This window comes from Hipposideros armiger, unplaced genomic scaffold, assembly GCF_001890085.2.
Source record: "Hipposideros armiger isolate ML-2016 unplaced genomic scaffold, ASM189008v1 scaffold_124, whole genome shotgun sequence".
Taxonomy (NCBI): domain Eukaryota; kingdom Metazoa; phylum Chordata; class Mammalia; order Chiroptera; family Hipposideridae; genus Hipposideros; species Hipposideros armiger.
In genome coordinates, this window is record NW_017731474.1 from 1,098,134 (window position 1) to 1,115,324 (window position 17,191).

General features: G+C 37.4%; 1 protein-coding gene across 1 annotated transcript in view; it reads right to left on the reverse strand.

Moving 5' to 3' along the window:
• LOC109385746 (guanine nucleotide-binding protein G(q) subunit alpha-like) overlaps nt 1–17,191 on the reverse strand; it is a 287,243-nt gene that overhangs the window by 86,806 nt on the left and 183,246 nt on the right. Inside the window, exon 3 of the mRNA XM_019648287.1 lies at nt 3,448–3,602. Within this exon, the coding sequence (XP_019503832.1) occupies nt 3,448–3,602 (155 nt within the window). The remainder of the gene's footprint in view (nt 1–3,447; nt 3,603–17,191) is intronic.

Here is a 17,191-nt window from a genome sequence, read left to right on the forward strand (position 1 = left end):
AGTCAGCATCTATTTAGTCTATGTAAAAAATTACCGTAACAAAAAGATGAAAATATACATCTTCTGGTAGAAAATGTATTTCAAGATAATCAAATGGCACTAGTAGAGGAGAAAACCTTCTACTTCACAGAAGAATGCCAATGTAGACCAACTGATAAAAGTAGAAAATCATTCTTTTATAAATCCTAATGGAACTGCTAAATCAGACAAACATTATCAACTGGAATTAAAACTATTAGATGAAGAGTTGACGGGGAATTGAAGACCCCTCAGTGACACCACAGATTGCTTTGGTGGCAGGAGGAAAAAATATCACTTTATAATGTAGGGTATCAGTGCCCTAATACTGTGGTGAACCCTAACTTCATCAATGATGGGTAAATTACTGCACAACATCACATACAATGCATTCTACTCGCAATGTTTAACTTGAATTTGATCAAGTTAATGTAACTTCCAGTTTACAGAGAATCCAAGAGACTGAAGAGAAAGTTAAATCGTGCTAAGAGGTGGCACTCAGGCCAATCCAGGGCAATGTCTTCAACATGCCAGTGAAATGCAAAACAGGACTCTGCTCAATTAAAAGAGATTTAAGGGACATGAAAACCAAATGCAATTGTGTAGTACTAAAATTGACCACCTCTAAAGGACATTTTGGAAGAATGTGGGAAGTCTGAGTATGAACCGGGTATGGAATGATAACTGGTAATTAATTTTAGGTGTAATATGGTATTAGGTACTACCGTGTTTACTCCAAAATAAGACGGGGTTTTATATTTATATTAATTTTTGCTCCAACAATCTACATGTATTCATTTATTCATGTACAAAAATCTACATTTATTCAGTCATATCTGGCTGACGATCTTAACTGGAGCTTATGTTTGGGATAAGGCTTATATTACAAGCATCCTGAAAAATCATGCTAGGGCTTATTTTCTGGTTAGGTCTTATTTTCGGGGAAACACGGTATGTAGGAAAATGTCCTTTTGGTCCTTAAAAGATGCATACTAAAATGTGGGGACAAGGACATGTTATAATTTTCTTTATTACTTCTGCATAAAGATATGGTTAGAAAATAATTAGGTGTATGTGTATACACACTCATGTATCCACATATGTATAGTTTAGAAAATCAATTTCTCTCTATCTGCATTAGGGGAAAGAACTGTTTAAGAAATAATCATTTAAAGGGGCTTAGATCAGCCTGTCCCAGGTGCCCCAAGACCTTTAGCTCTAGCATAGAGGATGTGTCAAAAAAGCAGGCAGGTTTTTACGGTAGACGTGGGCTATACAACAGAAATCTAAGATGGCAGCTTTCCCAGAACCCCAGGGCTAACAGGAGAAACTGTCTTGGGTAGATAGCTCTTGGCCCTAAAGAAAGTAGATGTGGTAGCATCCAATTCTCATAGTAACTGATGGGTATCTGTCTAAAAATCCACAAATCTAAACCAAGGGAATGTCACCTTGGTGAGGACATGTGATGGAGCCTTGTATCAAGAACACAACTCCAGCAGTTAATACAGGCATCCTTGGTACAAACAGAAAGCTCTCAGAGGATCTATCCCAGGAGCGGGAGGCAAAACAGTCTGCTAAAGAGAAGCCCTAACCCTGGTAAGCACATAATTATTAGACATCGGTGCTCTAAATAGGAAGACTTTTCTGTAGGGAGAACAAATATGTGACAGGTAAAGAACAGAACAGGTGGAGAGGGCGAAGAGACAGGATTTACAATAAAAGTAAAAAGATACAGGTTAGAAATGATGAGAGGTAGAGGACTGACTAATCAATATGCCTTTATAATGGAGGATTTATTCACTAGTAAAGGCCAGGAGCGGCATCACAGTAGCAAAGAAAGAAGTGATGAGGAATTGAAGGAGAATTGGTGATGAGGGGAGAGAAGTCAACAAGCAGACAGTAGAAGACATAACCAGCAGGAACAGGGAACAAGGGCTAAAACACAACATGGGGAGATAGATGAAATTTGAAATGACAAAGGAAACAGAAGGACAGAGGGGGCAGGAAGTAAAAGAAAGACAGCTGGTCAAAGGTTGAGGGGGCAGAATTTGGAACAGACAGCGCTGAATGCATCGTTTTCATCTCTGTACTCACAGAAACTTAAATCGCAGGCGCTCAGGAGAGAGGAAAGGGGCGAAGGCAGGCAGTTATAACAGACAGCAGAAGAGAAAGGCTGGGAATAGGAAGAGTGCTGTGAAGGTGAGGAAGAAGGAAAAAGAAAAGGGGGGATGAGTAAAGCACACATTTCCGAGGCACATGAGGGGGTTAATATTAGAGAAAATGTGATTTACACCGTGTTCAGGGGCATTCTGTCACAATCTGAATTATGGAATTCAAATTTGCTTTAAGAATATAAAAACTGTTTTGACCGGGCAACATTTCTGTGGCTGACCTGAATCATAACTTATCGTATACAAATGCCTGGAACTAGGGTGAAAACATGATCAACTTTACGGGAAAAACAAAGCCAAATAGCTCTTGGATCTCCTATGTTCCACTGAGGGACGCCAACCAGCCTATAGGGCTCCCTATTTCTCCTTCCTTTCCCCATGGTCCTGCTCTCCTCCAGGGGGTCATTTCATCATCTGAACTGGCCTGAGGCAGCAGCATATCTTCTACCCATTCTTCTGTCTGCCCAGAACCAACACAAGAGGTGAATGTTGGTTAACGTAATTAATGTAGACAGAAATCTGGCTAAATACTACAAAAATATCCATTATCTAGATTGCTGACTACATTGATTACAGCAATCCAGGGGTTGCCAAATCTTTACTTTCTTTCTGCTAGGCAAGATTTAATCAAGGGAACTCATAAATCTCTTTAGGATGCAAATCTCTCCCAAGACACATGACTTTGATTGACGGTTCACAACATAATTTTGGCATGCATGCAAAATTAGACTCACACGCAATTTTCATGCAAAGGCAAACCTATCCATCAACATAATAGTGGCTCCCAGAAAGCAATCGAAGTTGTGTCTGGAAACTGGAAAGTAGGAAGTCTGATGTTTTAGAAGCCATAATCAAACATATTTGCTTGCAGTTTTTACTGCATGTAGGTGTTTCCTAGCACATGAATAAGATCAGAAACGTGTATTAAAAATTATGATCACAAGATTTCAAATCACAATGGAGTATGTGTTTGAGTATCGCTGGTTTGCACTCTGAGGAAAAAGATGGGTTGGTGAAATCAGATTGCTAGACTTCAGTTTGTTTTTCCAACAGGAAACAGTGAAAAACAAAACCACTCTTCATAACTTTTGATGTCAGTCCCTTACGAGGCTGGCACAAGTTTAATGTCTATCCTGCCTAACTTCCAAGTTTGAATCAGGTACTACATACAAAGCACAGAACACAAGTTGTCATTGCAGAGATCCTGCACATGAAAGTAAAGAGAAAGAGCCAAAGGACGTCCTGGATGAATACTTACTATTTGGTAGAGTCAGATAGCTGATATTCTCGTCGTCTATCATAGCATTCCTGGATTCCAGGATCATTCCATAAACTCTTTATTGCGTCTACATATGGATTCTCAAAAGCAGACACCTTCTCCACATCAACTTCTCGAACTAATTGTGCATGAGCCTGTTAAAAAAAAAAAGAAGCAGCTTTAGTCTTTCCATCACTGAAAATTGCCTTTGATTTGCATGTTACATTGTGCACAATTGAGGTCTTCCTTCATATACTGGTTTTCAAACTGGTTTATAATAAAGTAATGCATCATTTTTTTTTTCTTAGAACAGTCTCAATTTTTTTCTCTGTAGAGTAAATCTTGAGGCTACTTAAAGATGACTAGAGGAAAGTAGAGTTCAGCTCCCATCAGAACAATGAGGATGTCATGTTACATATACAATTGTTTTTAGGCGATTATCATAATCCCAAAGCAATTAATATTATTAAAGGGGAAAAAGACAGGAATAATTATCCCAGTTTATAGTTTATATAATCAAACACATAATACACACAACCCATGGGTATTATTTCTTAGCAAAAACTCAATCAGACTCCTCAACTAATCAAAGCTTGTTCCTATAGTGCACTTTTCAGATAAGGTGTAAAACTACTAGAACAACAGGTACTAGGAATGATTTAATTTGAACAGAAACCATTCCCACTCCATTCCCAAATACCCCAACTTCTAAAATATTGATTTTATATCTGCCTTATCTACATTATCAGATTGAGGATCCTATTCAATTTTTTAACAAGGAAAAAGAACTTTGTTATTTCATTATATAACATTTAGCAGGAAAGAAGTAAGGTTTAAAAAATGATTGAAATGAAAATGTTGTATGGTCAAACCCCCAGTTTAGCCATAATATACCATTGCTTAATAACCCCTATTAAAATAGATTTCATGGATGTAATATATATGCAAATTATACATGCACATAAATATGCAAATATAATAACTAATTACCTTGGAATTGGAGGCAGATGGCTGATAATTTATTCAAACAGTCTTGATTTTGTACAGAAATACAAACTTTTGAACTAGGTTAGTGAATGGCTATCATGATCACATGATGACCTAATTATTTCATAGTTTTATGCAGATAGAATTTTAATAAATTTAATCCATGTTAGGCCCTGTCTGGTTTCCAACCTTTACCTTCCTTCTCTTCCTATAAATAGAAAGGGCCCCATGTCTTTAAGACTAACCTTGACTTGAATAAGGTTTCAAGAAGTCCAACATAAGGCTGAAGAAACCATCTTTCTTGCTAGTTCTGCTCTGACCTTGACAGTCTGATCTAGTAATCGAGAAGCCCCAGCTCCACCCTGGGCTCCAATCTTGGAAAACAGATCCCTGTAGTTGCTTTTTATACCTACTCCCTATCCAGGCAATCTGCCCTGTTATCCCTGCAGTCCTGTTCCTGAATCCCAATCCAGGTGGGCCTACCTCAATCATAGTTCTCCATGAGACTCACCGGTTGAAAACAATATCACTCACTCCCAATGAATCCCCAATGCTGTGCTCCGTGTGGCTCCATAACACCTGTTCTGTGTTGATACCAAAGACTGTACTAGACGCATCTGCTCTGCCTTCGGCCTGTTGAACTGGATCTCCTCCAAGCACAAGACACTAGATGTGTGGGCGCCTCCATCCTGCCCAGCAGGTATGTCAAATGTCAAGTTTCAACCACTGCCTTTCTGCCTTTGCCCTCTGAATAGGATCAAGTTCTGACTCTTTGTGCCCTGAGACATGATCACCCTTGGTATAATCCTAAATTAGAGTACCCATGGCCACATCTGTATTATAGGGTTCTCTGGAGGATTCCGTGGGTCTGGAAGGGCAGCTGGGGGCAGAAGTGGGGATATACAGATGGTTTCCTGCTGGATATACTATAAAGACAGGGTTTTGAATCTGAGTCTGCTTCTTCTTATGACCTGGATGAACTGTTTAATCTTTCCAAATGCTATTCCTGGTGGGGAACATACTGCCCCACCAGCCTCATGTCACTTGGTATTGTGTTACAATACTGTAGGGTCAGTGGTTTTCAAAAGGTGGTCCACTCATCAGCAGCATCACCTGAAATTTGAAAGAGATGCAAATCCTCTGATCCTACCTCAAACCTTTTGAACAGAAACCCTAGGAGTGAGACTCAGCAATCTCTTTTCTAAGAGATTCTCGAGATGATTCTGATGCATACAGAAGTTTCGGAACCGCTGCAAACTATAAAGCACCATACAGATGCAAGTTGTGATCATAATCAATTGCCTGGCTAGCCACAGAATTGCTATGGGGAACCCAAGAGAAGACGCCCACAGAAGCAACAGTCACCCCAAAGCAGGAGTCGTTAAAAGATGTTCATAAGGGCTAGGGAGCCATGGAAATGAGTCAACAGGCTTGGTGTGGGCAATAACGAGTGATGAGGACTGCGACATGCCGAGAAATGTGCTCGCTAATTAAAGAGAGAAGCTGCTATTTAGCTCCAACCAGTTGTTGCCATTGGGCATGCAGGTCAACTGTTGCCAGGTCTTCCAATTTTCAAGGGAAACCAAAAATCTAGATGTTTTTTCCTGTGAAATGTCCCTAATTTTAAATTTTGGCAATCCTATAAAAGATAAATAAAGCATATCTGTGCCTGAGTCTGACTGGAGGCCATTCATTTAGAGCATTTGCTCTAAAAGAGTCTTCTCCATTGACTTCCCTAATAGGCTTGACCAATGATGCTACGTACTATGCAGAGCCTAGAACATGGCAGCTGCCGGTGGTTAATACGTGCTCTTAAGTAAGTAATTTTTAGCACTTTTCTACAATAATATTTAGACAAACTATTATACTATCCATAGGGAAACATGGTTGAGACTTTTCTCTGAAGTGGGTAAAAGCAACAAGGTGACATAGGTTAGCATAGATAGTATTTAGAAAATGAATTTGATCCTTACCACACTAGGCCAGCCATGTCATTTCAAACGAGTTCTGTTTGTATCTGGAGAAGTTAGCTTATGGCAGAGCAAACAGTTTCAACAGACCAGGCCCTTTTCACTACTATGATTAAATGTTTGCTGGACCCCACCGAGATGCTAGGTAATATAGCAATTAGGGAATTGGACATAGTTCTCATGGAGGGTGGGGATGGGAGGAACCTACAGATGGCAACCAACCAAAGCACAGAATTACATGCTCCAGGAGTAGGAAGAAGAGGGGATTTTTGCATTTCCATCCTTAAATTCAATTGATTATAGGGTATTTAAATAAAGACAACATTCTCAACAGTGTATTGTTGTAACTTTCCACTGAGAGCTTGCACCTGTAAAAAATGAGACTACTTTCTATTGCCAGAAAACTCTCATTTCCTAACTTGGTCTATCTCTGCTCGCTTTTACTTACATCTGGAATGCTTTCCCTCTTCCTTCTGTACCATCTTTAGTTTTTGTTCTGGGGCTGTATCATGTGCCATCTCTTACAGGAGGAAGTTATTCTTGATTTTTCTCCTCTTCCCTGAAATGTTATCTTTGTGCCCTTTGAACAATGAAACTTTCACGTTTTGCTTTATGTTAATCACCACGTCTTGACTTACCCCTCTCTTGTAGACTATACATTGAGAGGCGGGGCTGTAGCTTACTGACTCATTTCTTTTGGAACCTAACACAGAGTGAGCTTACAACAAATATCTGTCTCATTTAAGTGCATTTAACATATAAATACAATGCCAAGTCCTACAAATCAAAGTCAGTTTCTTGAAGAAATCTTCCATCCATTACCTGTCTCACAGCCCTACATAATCCTTAACAGCATTTATCACAGCAGTTGGTTTGTGTATTTGCGTGGTATTTGTTAATATCTTCCTCCCTGCTCACAGCATAGGTTCAAAGACAGGCTCAATGTTGCAGCATCAGAGCCTAGCAGAGTGCCTGCCACCTGGTAGATGCTCAGTAAATATCTGTTGTGTGAAGAATGCAAGGAAGGAAGAGTGGAAATTGTATTAAAATGAAAATCAGGGTACCTAACTTCCAGTCCTGGCTTTTCCCCTAACAATAGCCAGGCTCCTTAGGAGACACTATCTTACCTCTTTATAACTTCATTTTTCTTGTCCATTAAGATGATGCAATTGGACCAAATTATCTGCCAAAGGTCTCATCTAGCCATAAACTGTATGACTGTAAATATGTGATAAATACATCTACAATGCACAGAGGACAAAGGTGCTGACACTGTCCCTCTAGGAACACATCATATCATTTTCTGAAACAAGACTTCACTATTTCCAACGGCGCCTAACACTATAGGAAGAGCACAGTTAAGCCTGTGCATGAGCCATGCTATGTGTGGATTGGGCAAGTAGAACTCAGTATGGACAAAGTGGGTCAAACCCAGTGTCAGAGAGAAGATAAGCGTTTATCTGGCAGGTGGAGATGAATACGTGTGATGCTTCTAACCAAAGAGGAGGAATAGATTAACAAAGGTTCGCTGCACAAAATACACGTGGCACTTTAACTGTGAAAAAAACCAGTCAGTGAGGAAGTTTCATGCTGACTATTTATTCAAATTAACCTGCACAGTGAAAGCTAGAATATGAACCATATCAGCTATGAACCATTAACTCAGCAGATAACCTCCAGCATCAATGAAAGTATATCACCTTCAAAACACAGAGATCACCACTTTGCCTTCACCCAGGTCGGAATTTCTAAGTCACTTTTACTGCCCCCCACACTTTGTTGTTTAATTCCATCCTTTTGGAAAATGACATTCAAATAAAATCAACTGTAATTTGCCTTTATGTAAGAGCTTTCAACTGAAGTTCTCTAAGTTATTTAAAAGTATGACAGCATTTTACCAAATATACACAGAATTTTCAAATTACCTATATACATATCCCCAATGGAAGTTTATTCCTCTCACTATTTTTGTAAATAATATTCTGTATGTGGAAAGAATATTTTTTAGTATGCCAGAGTTAAGAAAAATTAGATCCTTTTCTATTTGCCCAAATGTCAAATGTGAACAGCGGTAAAAATCACAACTAATTATGTGAAATTAAACAATTACTAATGAAAAAAGCTATAATGAAAAGGAAAGAAATTCATTTCTAATAATATTATAAAATCAAGTGAATTACAATTGACTATCCTTTTTATTTTAAACATTGTGCCTAGAAAATCAAAACAGATATAGGTTAATTACATAGGCAACATGTAAAATATAACTCTACTTCATTTTAAGTTACAATTGAGCACCTAGCGTGGAAATATTTAATGGTGAAAGCTAGCTTTCCAAAATCTCAGCAAGCTGATGGCAAGCCATAGAGAGCACATTGCAAGAACTAAATAGCTACCACTCAGGAACTCGCGCAGAATTCTAGGGGAAGACCACATGGAAACCACAGGATGTGCCAATGTGGTATAATGTCTTGTTTTCGTGATTCGGTGGTCCTAAAATTCAGGTAAATCTTAGATGTGTTGGTATTTCCATGGTTGCTTGAGTAAAGGAAAGGAAGAACTGCGTTCCCACCATAGTGCGTTTTTCTCTTCCCACAGAAGGCCAAGCTTTCAGATGAAACAAAAAGGATCTTTATAGTCACTTTGGAAAGCTTTTCAAAAACTCATTAACACATCAGGCGGCTTTAGGCTGGAATGTCACACCTATTCCAGTTCCTACACTCCAGAAGCAGAAAACCAAATGGCAACTTCCACATTTGTTGAAGCTCTTAGACACAAATATTCAGCTCATTAGGCCTGCTCGGTTTGAAGGAATGCCCAACACACACAGAGGGCCTCTAAATTAGAACAAGTCCAAACCACTGTTGGAGTTGGTTTTAATTCTGAGCTGAGACTCACAATGTCTCACTCTTTTTTTCCTTGGTCCTTATTTCCATTTTGTCATTTGACTCTAGAGAAAAAAAACTGCAGATGCCTAAATAAACTGTAAAAAAACAAAAACAAAACCCAGGCTTTGTTTTGTTCTTTTTCTGCTCAAAAGAAGTACAAAGTAAAAGGATGAACTCTGAGATCAGACTGCTGTGTTGAAATACCACCTCCACCCTGTAGAAATTCAGCATGACCTTCGGCAAGCTATTGAACATCTCTAGACCTCTGTTTCCTAATCTGTGAAATGTCCTAATAATAGCACTTATTAGAGGGTTAGAAGACAAGAATGCATTAAAGGCAGAACCTAACAAAGCTACCAGTTATTTAAAAAGCAAAAGAGAAGGAAAACAGCACAGAAAACATAAACCATGGTGTACACACCTACTGACTTTCGTGACCTTGGGCAAGTCACCCAAACATTAATTTGCTCAAATGTGAAATAACATCCCGAAGCTCATACTGAATATTGGATCTCTGAGTCCTCACATTTGCAGTCATCCCTTAGCATAAAATTTCCTACAGATAACTTGGACAACAGCTATCCTCTCAGACCACTTCACTGTCTCTGACTTCATCACAATTTGAACAGCTGACCTTCATTAAGGTGCATTATATACAGAGCGACAGTTCATGCATCTTTTTATGAGCATTACTACATGAATGACAAAGAACAGCAAAGTCACACTGAGCTGCTGCTGGCTGGGTTCATGTAGCAAGTGATTCACCCACACAGAACAGCCTCTCCATGCTTATGATTTAGCTCAGCAAAATTACAAATTACTACATGACACAGCCATTCAGAGTCCCTGATGAAGCTTATGAATCCTGTGTGTGGAATTCTTTAAAGCTAGGGATCTGCTGCTTCTCCTGTGCTAAATGCCCATGTCCCTCCCTCTCAGTCTCTCACTGAGGAATCCAGAGAGCCAGAGGAGAGAACAGCAAGACTGAACAATAGCTTGAGATCACACCAGGCTTCAGTCGTAACTCGGTCACATTGCAGACCTGTGTCTTCAGGTGCATCACTCAAACTTCCTGAACCTCAGCTTCTATCAAATGGGGGAAATAAAATATTGTAGGGCTGTTGGGAAAATTGAATTGTCAGTAAAACACCTAAAACAAGTATTTATAATTACTATGAATTCTTGTGGTATCTCAAAATTACCATTAATAAATGTTTATTATTTCAATAAATATTTACCATGTACCAGACAATGCGTTAGACACTGATAAAGCAGAGAATTTATGTTAAATGAGATGTTCCAGATAAAATATTAGATAAGCAAGTTTACTAAACTGTCACATATTATTCTATGTTCATTAAGATTTTACAAATTGATTTATGATCCCATTATTAAATTTGTTTTTCCATTATTAATTTTTATTTTTAATATCCATTATGGTATTCACTAAGACAATTAATGTTTATAAGGTATATTGCCTTTCCCAAGAAACATTTGCTGAAAAACATATTTCTCTCTTTGGCTTTGCTTCACTATAGGCGTATTTGCTTCTTCTAACAATGGATTTCTTCTTGGGTGACGAAAATACTCCTTTTTTTGTTTAAAATATTCTCTTTTAAAGAACTCAATCTTTCTTTTAGCTATACCAGTATAATTTTCCATGTATTCTTCTATTTAGTTCTTTGCTTATCATTTTCCTTCTTCGTGTTTGTTTGCCTGCCATGTCATAATGATCAGTACCAATGACATATAGGCTGGATGCTTGATGCAGAATGGTAGAACATATACCAAGCAGTTCCAAAGAGTCTGTTGACTGATGGTTTAATCACAAAGAATCTTCCCCTCAGGTCTGTAAAATCTTGGGATGCAGTATAAAATTTTGTACTATTTGAAATAATACTAACTTTACGATTATGATGGTGATATCATAGTATGGAAATATATATATGGATATATGGAGGGGGTGCCAAAAAATGTATATACATGACTTGTACTCATCTTCTATTATTGGTATATATTGAGCATTAAAATTTTAATAGTTTTTTTCCTTTCTTAAAATGTGTATATATATTTTTGGCACCGTGTGTGTGTGTGTGTGTGTGTGTGTGTGTGTGTGTAATGAATACTACAAAAAAAGTTTATTTTCAAAGAATTTATACAAATTCACAGTGACAGAAAATGAGGAGACTTTTAAAGATATGCATATTCACTAATATTCAAAATAATCTGGTTTACCTGCACAGTTGCCTTCAAAGCATATTTGAAGAACATTAGTTTACTTGGGGTTTTAAGGGCTGCTTAGTGGAAAAATGGGTTCTAAAGTCAAAATGAGATAAATGTATAGAATGGTTATAAAAAAGTTAGAAACAGATGTCTATACTTCAGAATTCACAAACTTTAATAAGGTGATGGTGCTAGGAATCCAGGAGCACAGGGTAGGGCTAGAGATGTCACTGTATTTCTCACACTTGTTAGATCATGGTAGCTTCCTCTCCGTCAGGCCAGTAGATTAGACTCATCTTCTCCTGGATCACATTTTGAAAAACACTGACTAGAAAATGAGACTCCCAAGAACCAAGTAGGGATTGATTTTACACAAACAAAACAACTAACTAACTGCTTCTCCCTCAATTCTGGCATTATAGGTAAATGCCGGCTTTATGGATTCACATCATCTTCCTTTGTGAGATCACGTTTTTGCATGTGGTTCATTTCCTGATATTATGTCTCAGAAAAACCTAATCATTGAGCCCTTTGCAATGTCTATGCCCCTACAATCTTATTAACCAGAGAAGCATGATGGGGCTGGTTTGGGATTTTATTTTGTTTGACAACAGGAAAACCAGATAAAGACGATTCCCCTGTTCAGCTTGGTAGACTTCCAAATAAAGCTGGAAAAAAATAAAAAGAACAAGCTCCTTAATGAAGGGTGGCCCAGATGCTCCTGGGAATCCCAGAGTCCTGCACAGGGAATGTAACCTTTCTGGGACATCCGAGGTGGAACCTGACCAATGCAGCTTCAGACACTGTGTACGGGAGAACTGAAAGTGAAAGGCTCAGGGTCCCAGAATCTTGAGGAGGGAAAGAAGCTTCTGAGAACACTTATTTAAATATCCTTTCAATTCAGAGAGCAAGAAATGGCTCCAATAGAAAGAATGTAAAAGGAAAAGGACGGAAACGGTGCCGACTTATCTATCCTGTGAAGAGTAACGAAACATGCATAATCCAAGCAGCAACAAGGGCAAGAAACAAAGAGAACTCACATCTCACTAGTCATTTTTTCTTTCTGGTAAATTAAACAACAATTGGGGGTGGTGGTGGTTGTAAATAAGTTATATTAATATAATTTGTCACTTTGAGAAAGGACTCAAATTTCAGGAAGTTTACAGATAAGAATCCATTGTAAAAAGTTACTTGGACCAATGTTGAGAAACTTGGAACTTTCTAGTGGGAATATGGTGATATAGTTTATTGTCTACAGACAACACTTTTGAGTATGAAAATGGTTAGTTACTAAAAATAGTTAGTTATATATCTTTGAAATATTTATTGACCAACAAATCAGTTTTATTACATTCATATGATTAAAATGTTCTTAAATATAAAATTCTTCCTAAAAAGTAAAACTTCCATATATCTGTATAGATTAAAATAAAAAAAAAAATGAGAAGAATTTTTCTTGGTACATTTATGTAGTGTAGTCATGTTGTTGGCGATATCTGATCCTATCATGAAGATTACATTTTTTTCAGAAGACTATATTTTTTCCAATATGGACATATTATATATTTAACTATTTCATAAAAAATGCCTGCAATATTCTTCAAAATTGTGTAACTGTTTTAGTTAATAAATTTGAAATTGTTAACATTTTCAATTGGGTCCTTTTCTATAGACCTTAATTTTTTAATTCAGAAATATCCTCTGTTTTAGGGGCTGAAATGCCTATGAAGCCCAGAACAAATTCTGCTAAATGGAAGTTATTCTTTACTCCATTATTTTTTCAAATGCAAATATGTAAATATTTCAGTTCAAATATCTTCATAGGAACTATATTTATGTATCAGTTCATAATATTATTCTTTCACAAATACTTTTAGATGACAAAACTCATCTAAACTTATACAAAATGATTATCACAGCTTGTTTGGATACAATTCTGACTTATAGGTGAGTTATAACTAATTCCAAGTACATTACTGCCCCATAGCCTTCTAAATTTAATAAATGTTTATTTACCATGGCACCATGCACCATCAAGAACTATATTCATATCATTATCACAAAATACTTTTATTTTCAACATTTTTAAAGGAGCAAATGCATTTATCATAGTTTTCCAAATAATGATAGTTTACCAGAATGAACTTTCAAAAGCTTCACTTTGATTCCATGAATTAAAGAGGGGTAGGTGGAGAATCAAACCCTCAATTGTGTATAAAGATTTTCTTCTGCTAAGGGAGTTAACAGATTAACAGCTACTGCTTCATTCTGTACATGTATAAGAAAACTTGGAGTAAAAATGAGTTCATTTAACTTAGAAAGTCAGTAGATCTAAATGAAAAGTCATGCTTCACAAAGTGATATAAAAATGTAGTTTTTTGCAGCTGCCCATGCTAAAATGTCATCTTTGGGCACAATCTTCTGAAAAATAACAGCTAACCTTTGAAGTAGATGCCCATAGTTTTTCAGCAGATCTGTGTTCTTTGAATTGTGTGTGGCTGTTAATATCACTATGGCTACATGGTGGATACTAAATATCGACAAATTGTTTTGTATAAGTTACACATTATCATTGACTTTCTTGAGAAACAAAAATTCAATATTTAATTTTTTGTTAAGCATGCACTTTCAGGGTTTTTAAAAGCTTGTTACAGCTAAAAGGATTTATTGCAAAATAAAAGCATGATCAAATAATAAAACGAATAGCAATAGATTTGTGCCAAATGATAAATGACAAAGCCATTGAAGCAAAAGCTCTCAGACCACCATGGCAAGACTGCTCAGTGTTGATTTTCCACATACACCTAACATAATTTCCTGTTGGTCCTGCTCAACGATGGGCTGATGTTTTAGCGGGCCTCACAGCCTACAGACCAGAGCTCAGTAGGACTGGCTAACCACCACAACTAGGTGGTAAAGACAGCACCACCCTAGAGGCTAAAATGAGTTCACTGTCGCCAGTCACTCTTGTCTGAGCTTACTCCGTATTAGCTGTGAGTGCCCATATACTTACTATCTGAAAGGGAGATACAGTTTCACTGTATTTGGGAAGGTTTTGGAAAAGAATTGGAACATCTTTGCAGATTTAACCAAGTATCAAAGTGAGAAATATGTACAACTGCATGAGCAGAATATGGAAATACAAAATGAAAGTCTATCAAATCCATCCTGGTTTTTTTTTTTTTGGTGCAGCTATTAATAAGAATGCTTCATTAAAAAATGGAAAAGTGGAGCCAATGCTAAACTGGTGGGATGCTAAGACAACAGGTGTAAGTCACAAGTGTCTTGGGCAAACCAGGACTTAGGATCAACCTATGTCTGGGGCAGGCATGGGATGGAGGAATCAAGAAGCATAGAAGGGAGCTGGTGGCTGGTCTACAGACCTACTTGGTCCAGTACTAACAACATCTAAAACTGAGAGCTTTCCCACTAAACAAACAGACAGACAAACAAACCGATTTACTACTTCTCTTGAGAAATGAAAAATCCAGCAACCCTTCCAATATTCCAAGAGAACAAATAATAATAGGAGAGAGCCTATTTCTTTATGGAAATGAAGAATATTCTATGCCCTATAATGCCAAAACTAACTAACTAACTAACTAACTAACTAACTAACTAACTAACTAACTAACATATGGACGTACTACATGCGTCAAAGAATAGGACCCAGCTGGCTTCACATTACCTGCCTGGCCCTGAAGGAATCCAATTTTGCACTCCACACCCCACCCAACTATCTGTAGTTTGCGTAATTCTCCTGTTCTTTGTGTGATAAGGAGGCTTGTGCATTCTGCATAAGAGGACCTGAAAATTCCCTGGAATCTGACTCCCACCCGTGGACATTTTCTCAGCTTCCTGGTCAGGATCCATTAAAAAATAATATGCACCTGGGGTCTTCTAATGCTGGCTCCTTCAGCCCCTTAATTTATGTCTTAGAGCTGAGGTTACACTGAACTTCGAATGCTTGTGTTTTGAGTTGCAATCCACCCCAGTCAAACCAAGGGGACCAGAGCGTGCATGAGGTACCAATGGTTCTACATGGTCTGGGTTGTTAGGTAATGACTATCTCAAGGTATAATGCACAGCAGCTAAGGCTGTGGCTTTGCAGGCAAATGCTGAGATTCAACTATGCTCCCATTAACTTGCTTTGGGCCTCTCCAAGCCTCAATTTCTTTAGCCCTAAAAAGAGGTAATGAATACCTTCATCACAGCATTGTTATAAAGCTTAAATGTAATACTATATATAAAACAGCAGAGTAACAAGCACACACTAGTGGTTCAGTAAACAGAAGCAACCTTTAGTTTGTGCTTGAGGTGTGGTCCAAGGGGAATGATGGTGAAACATCCTCGCCTAGCCCTCTTCTTATATTCAATGAGCCAACTCTTTTGGGGGTTTCAACTTTTGAAAACCTATTCCAAAAATATAAAATAATTTCTATGATCCTCCCAACATGTTAAATAGCACTATTAGTTTTATATCTTAAGGAGATACTGTTTTAAACTCTTAAATTATGGGTGATGTACAATAATTATAGTGACCACTCACGATTATTTGACGGTTCCAATGGTTTTTCAACCAGAAGCATGCTGACTTTAAGTAACATATAAAAGCTTTTCTTTTCTCTACAGGAAAGCCCAAATCTCATTATACTGCATTCATTTCAATGTCATTTTCAAAGGTGCAAAGATCATTTCTAAAACCATTTCTAAGACACCCAAATAGATGCATATGAAGATTTTACTAGGGGTTATATATTCAGACATATATAAATTATGTCTTCCCCTTAAATTATGATGAGCTTCCCATGAAAAGCTAAAGTGATTGGTGATGTAGCCTGGGTCATGAAATTAAACTAAACCAAATCCATCCCTATATACCTCAAAAGGACTTAGAAAATTACATTACTTTTTCAGGAAGATAAAAATGCATATTTCCTTTTATGTGTTCTTAGCTATATATCTATTTTAGAAAAGGATTCATGTAAGTTCTAAATTTAGCTCCCACTTCCTTTTTACTGTGCTATCTGAGCTACAGCCCATCTCTGATAACATTCTGATCTTCACTCCAAGGAACATATATAGAAACTTCCTCTCAGAAGAAAGATAACCTTTCATTGACCTCTGCTGCGCTTGGGGATAGTACAAGATGACTCTCCAGGTTCTATGGGTACCATCTACATATATTTTAAAATTCCCTTTACTTGCTGATAGGAAATATCAACCTTTCTAGAGCTTTAATATTTTTTTTGTAAAAAGATCTCTTGCTAGGAAAATATGAGTTAAAGGAAGAAATTTATCTCTTTTTATCTAAGGCAGAGGATTGAGGACAGAAAAAACAAAAAGAAGGGGTGGTAAAGAGAGGGTTGGTATGCTGGAATGAGGTTAAAAGCACTGGCGCACATGTAGATAGAAATTTCAGAGTCATTTATCTGGGTTAATTACCATTCTATGAAAATGCTCTTCTCTTTTCCAATTCATTATTATCAGACTTAAGAAGGATAAATTATCCAGAGATTAAAAAAAAATTTTGGTTATGAAGGGAAAACTTTAAGCAATATATTTAAAATTTCAAGCAGAAACAACTTGAGTGGATAGCCAGTAAGTGTAGCCCAGGAGTTGCACATTTATGAAGGGAATCATTAGTCACAAAGAGCAGTCACACCTAATTAGAAA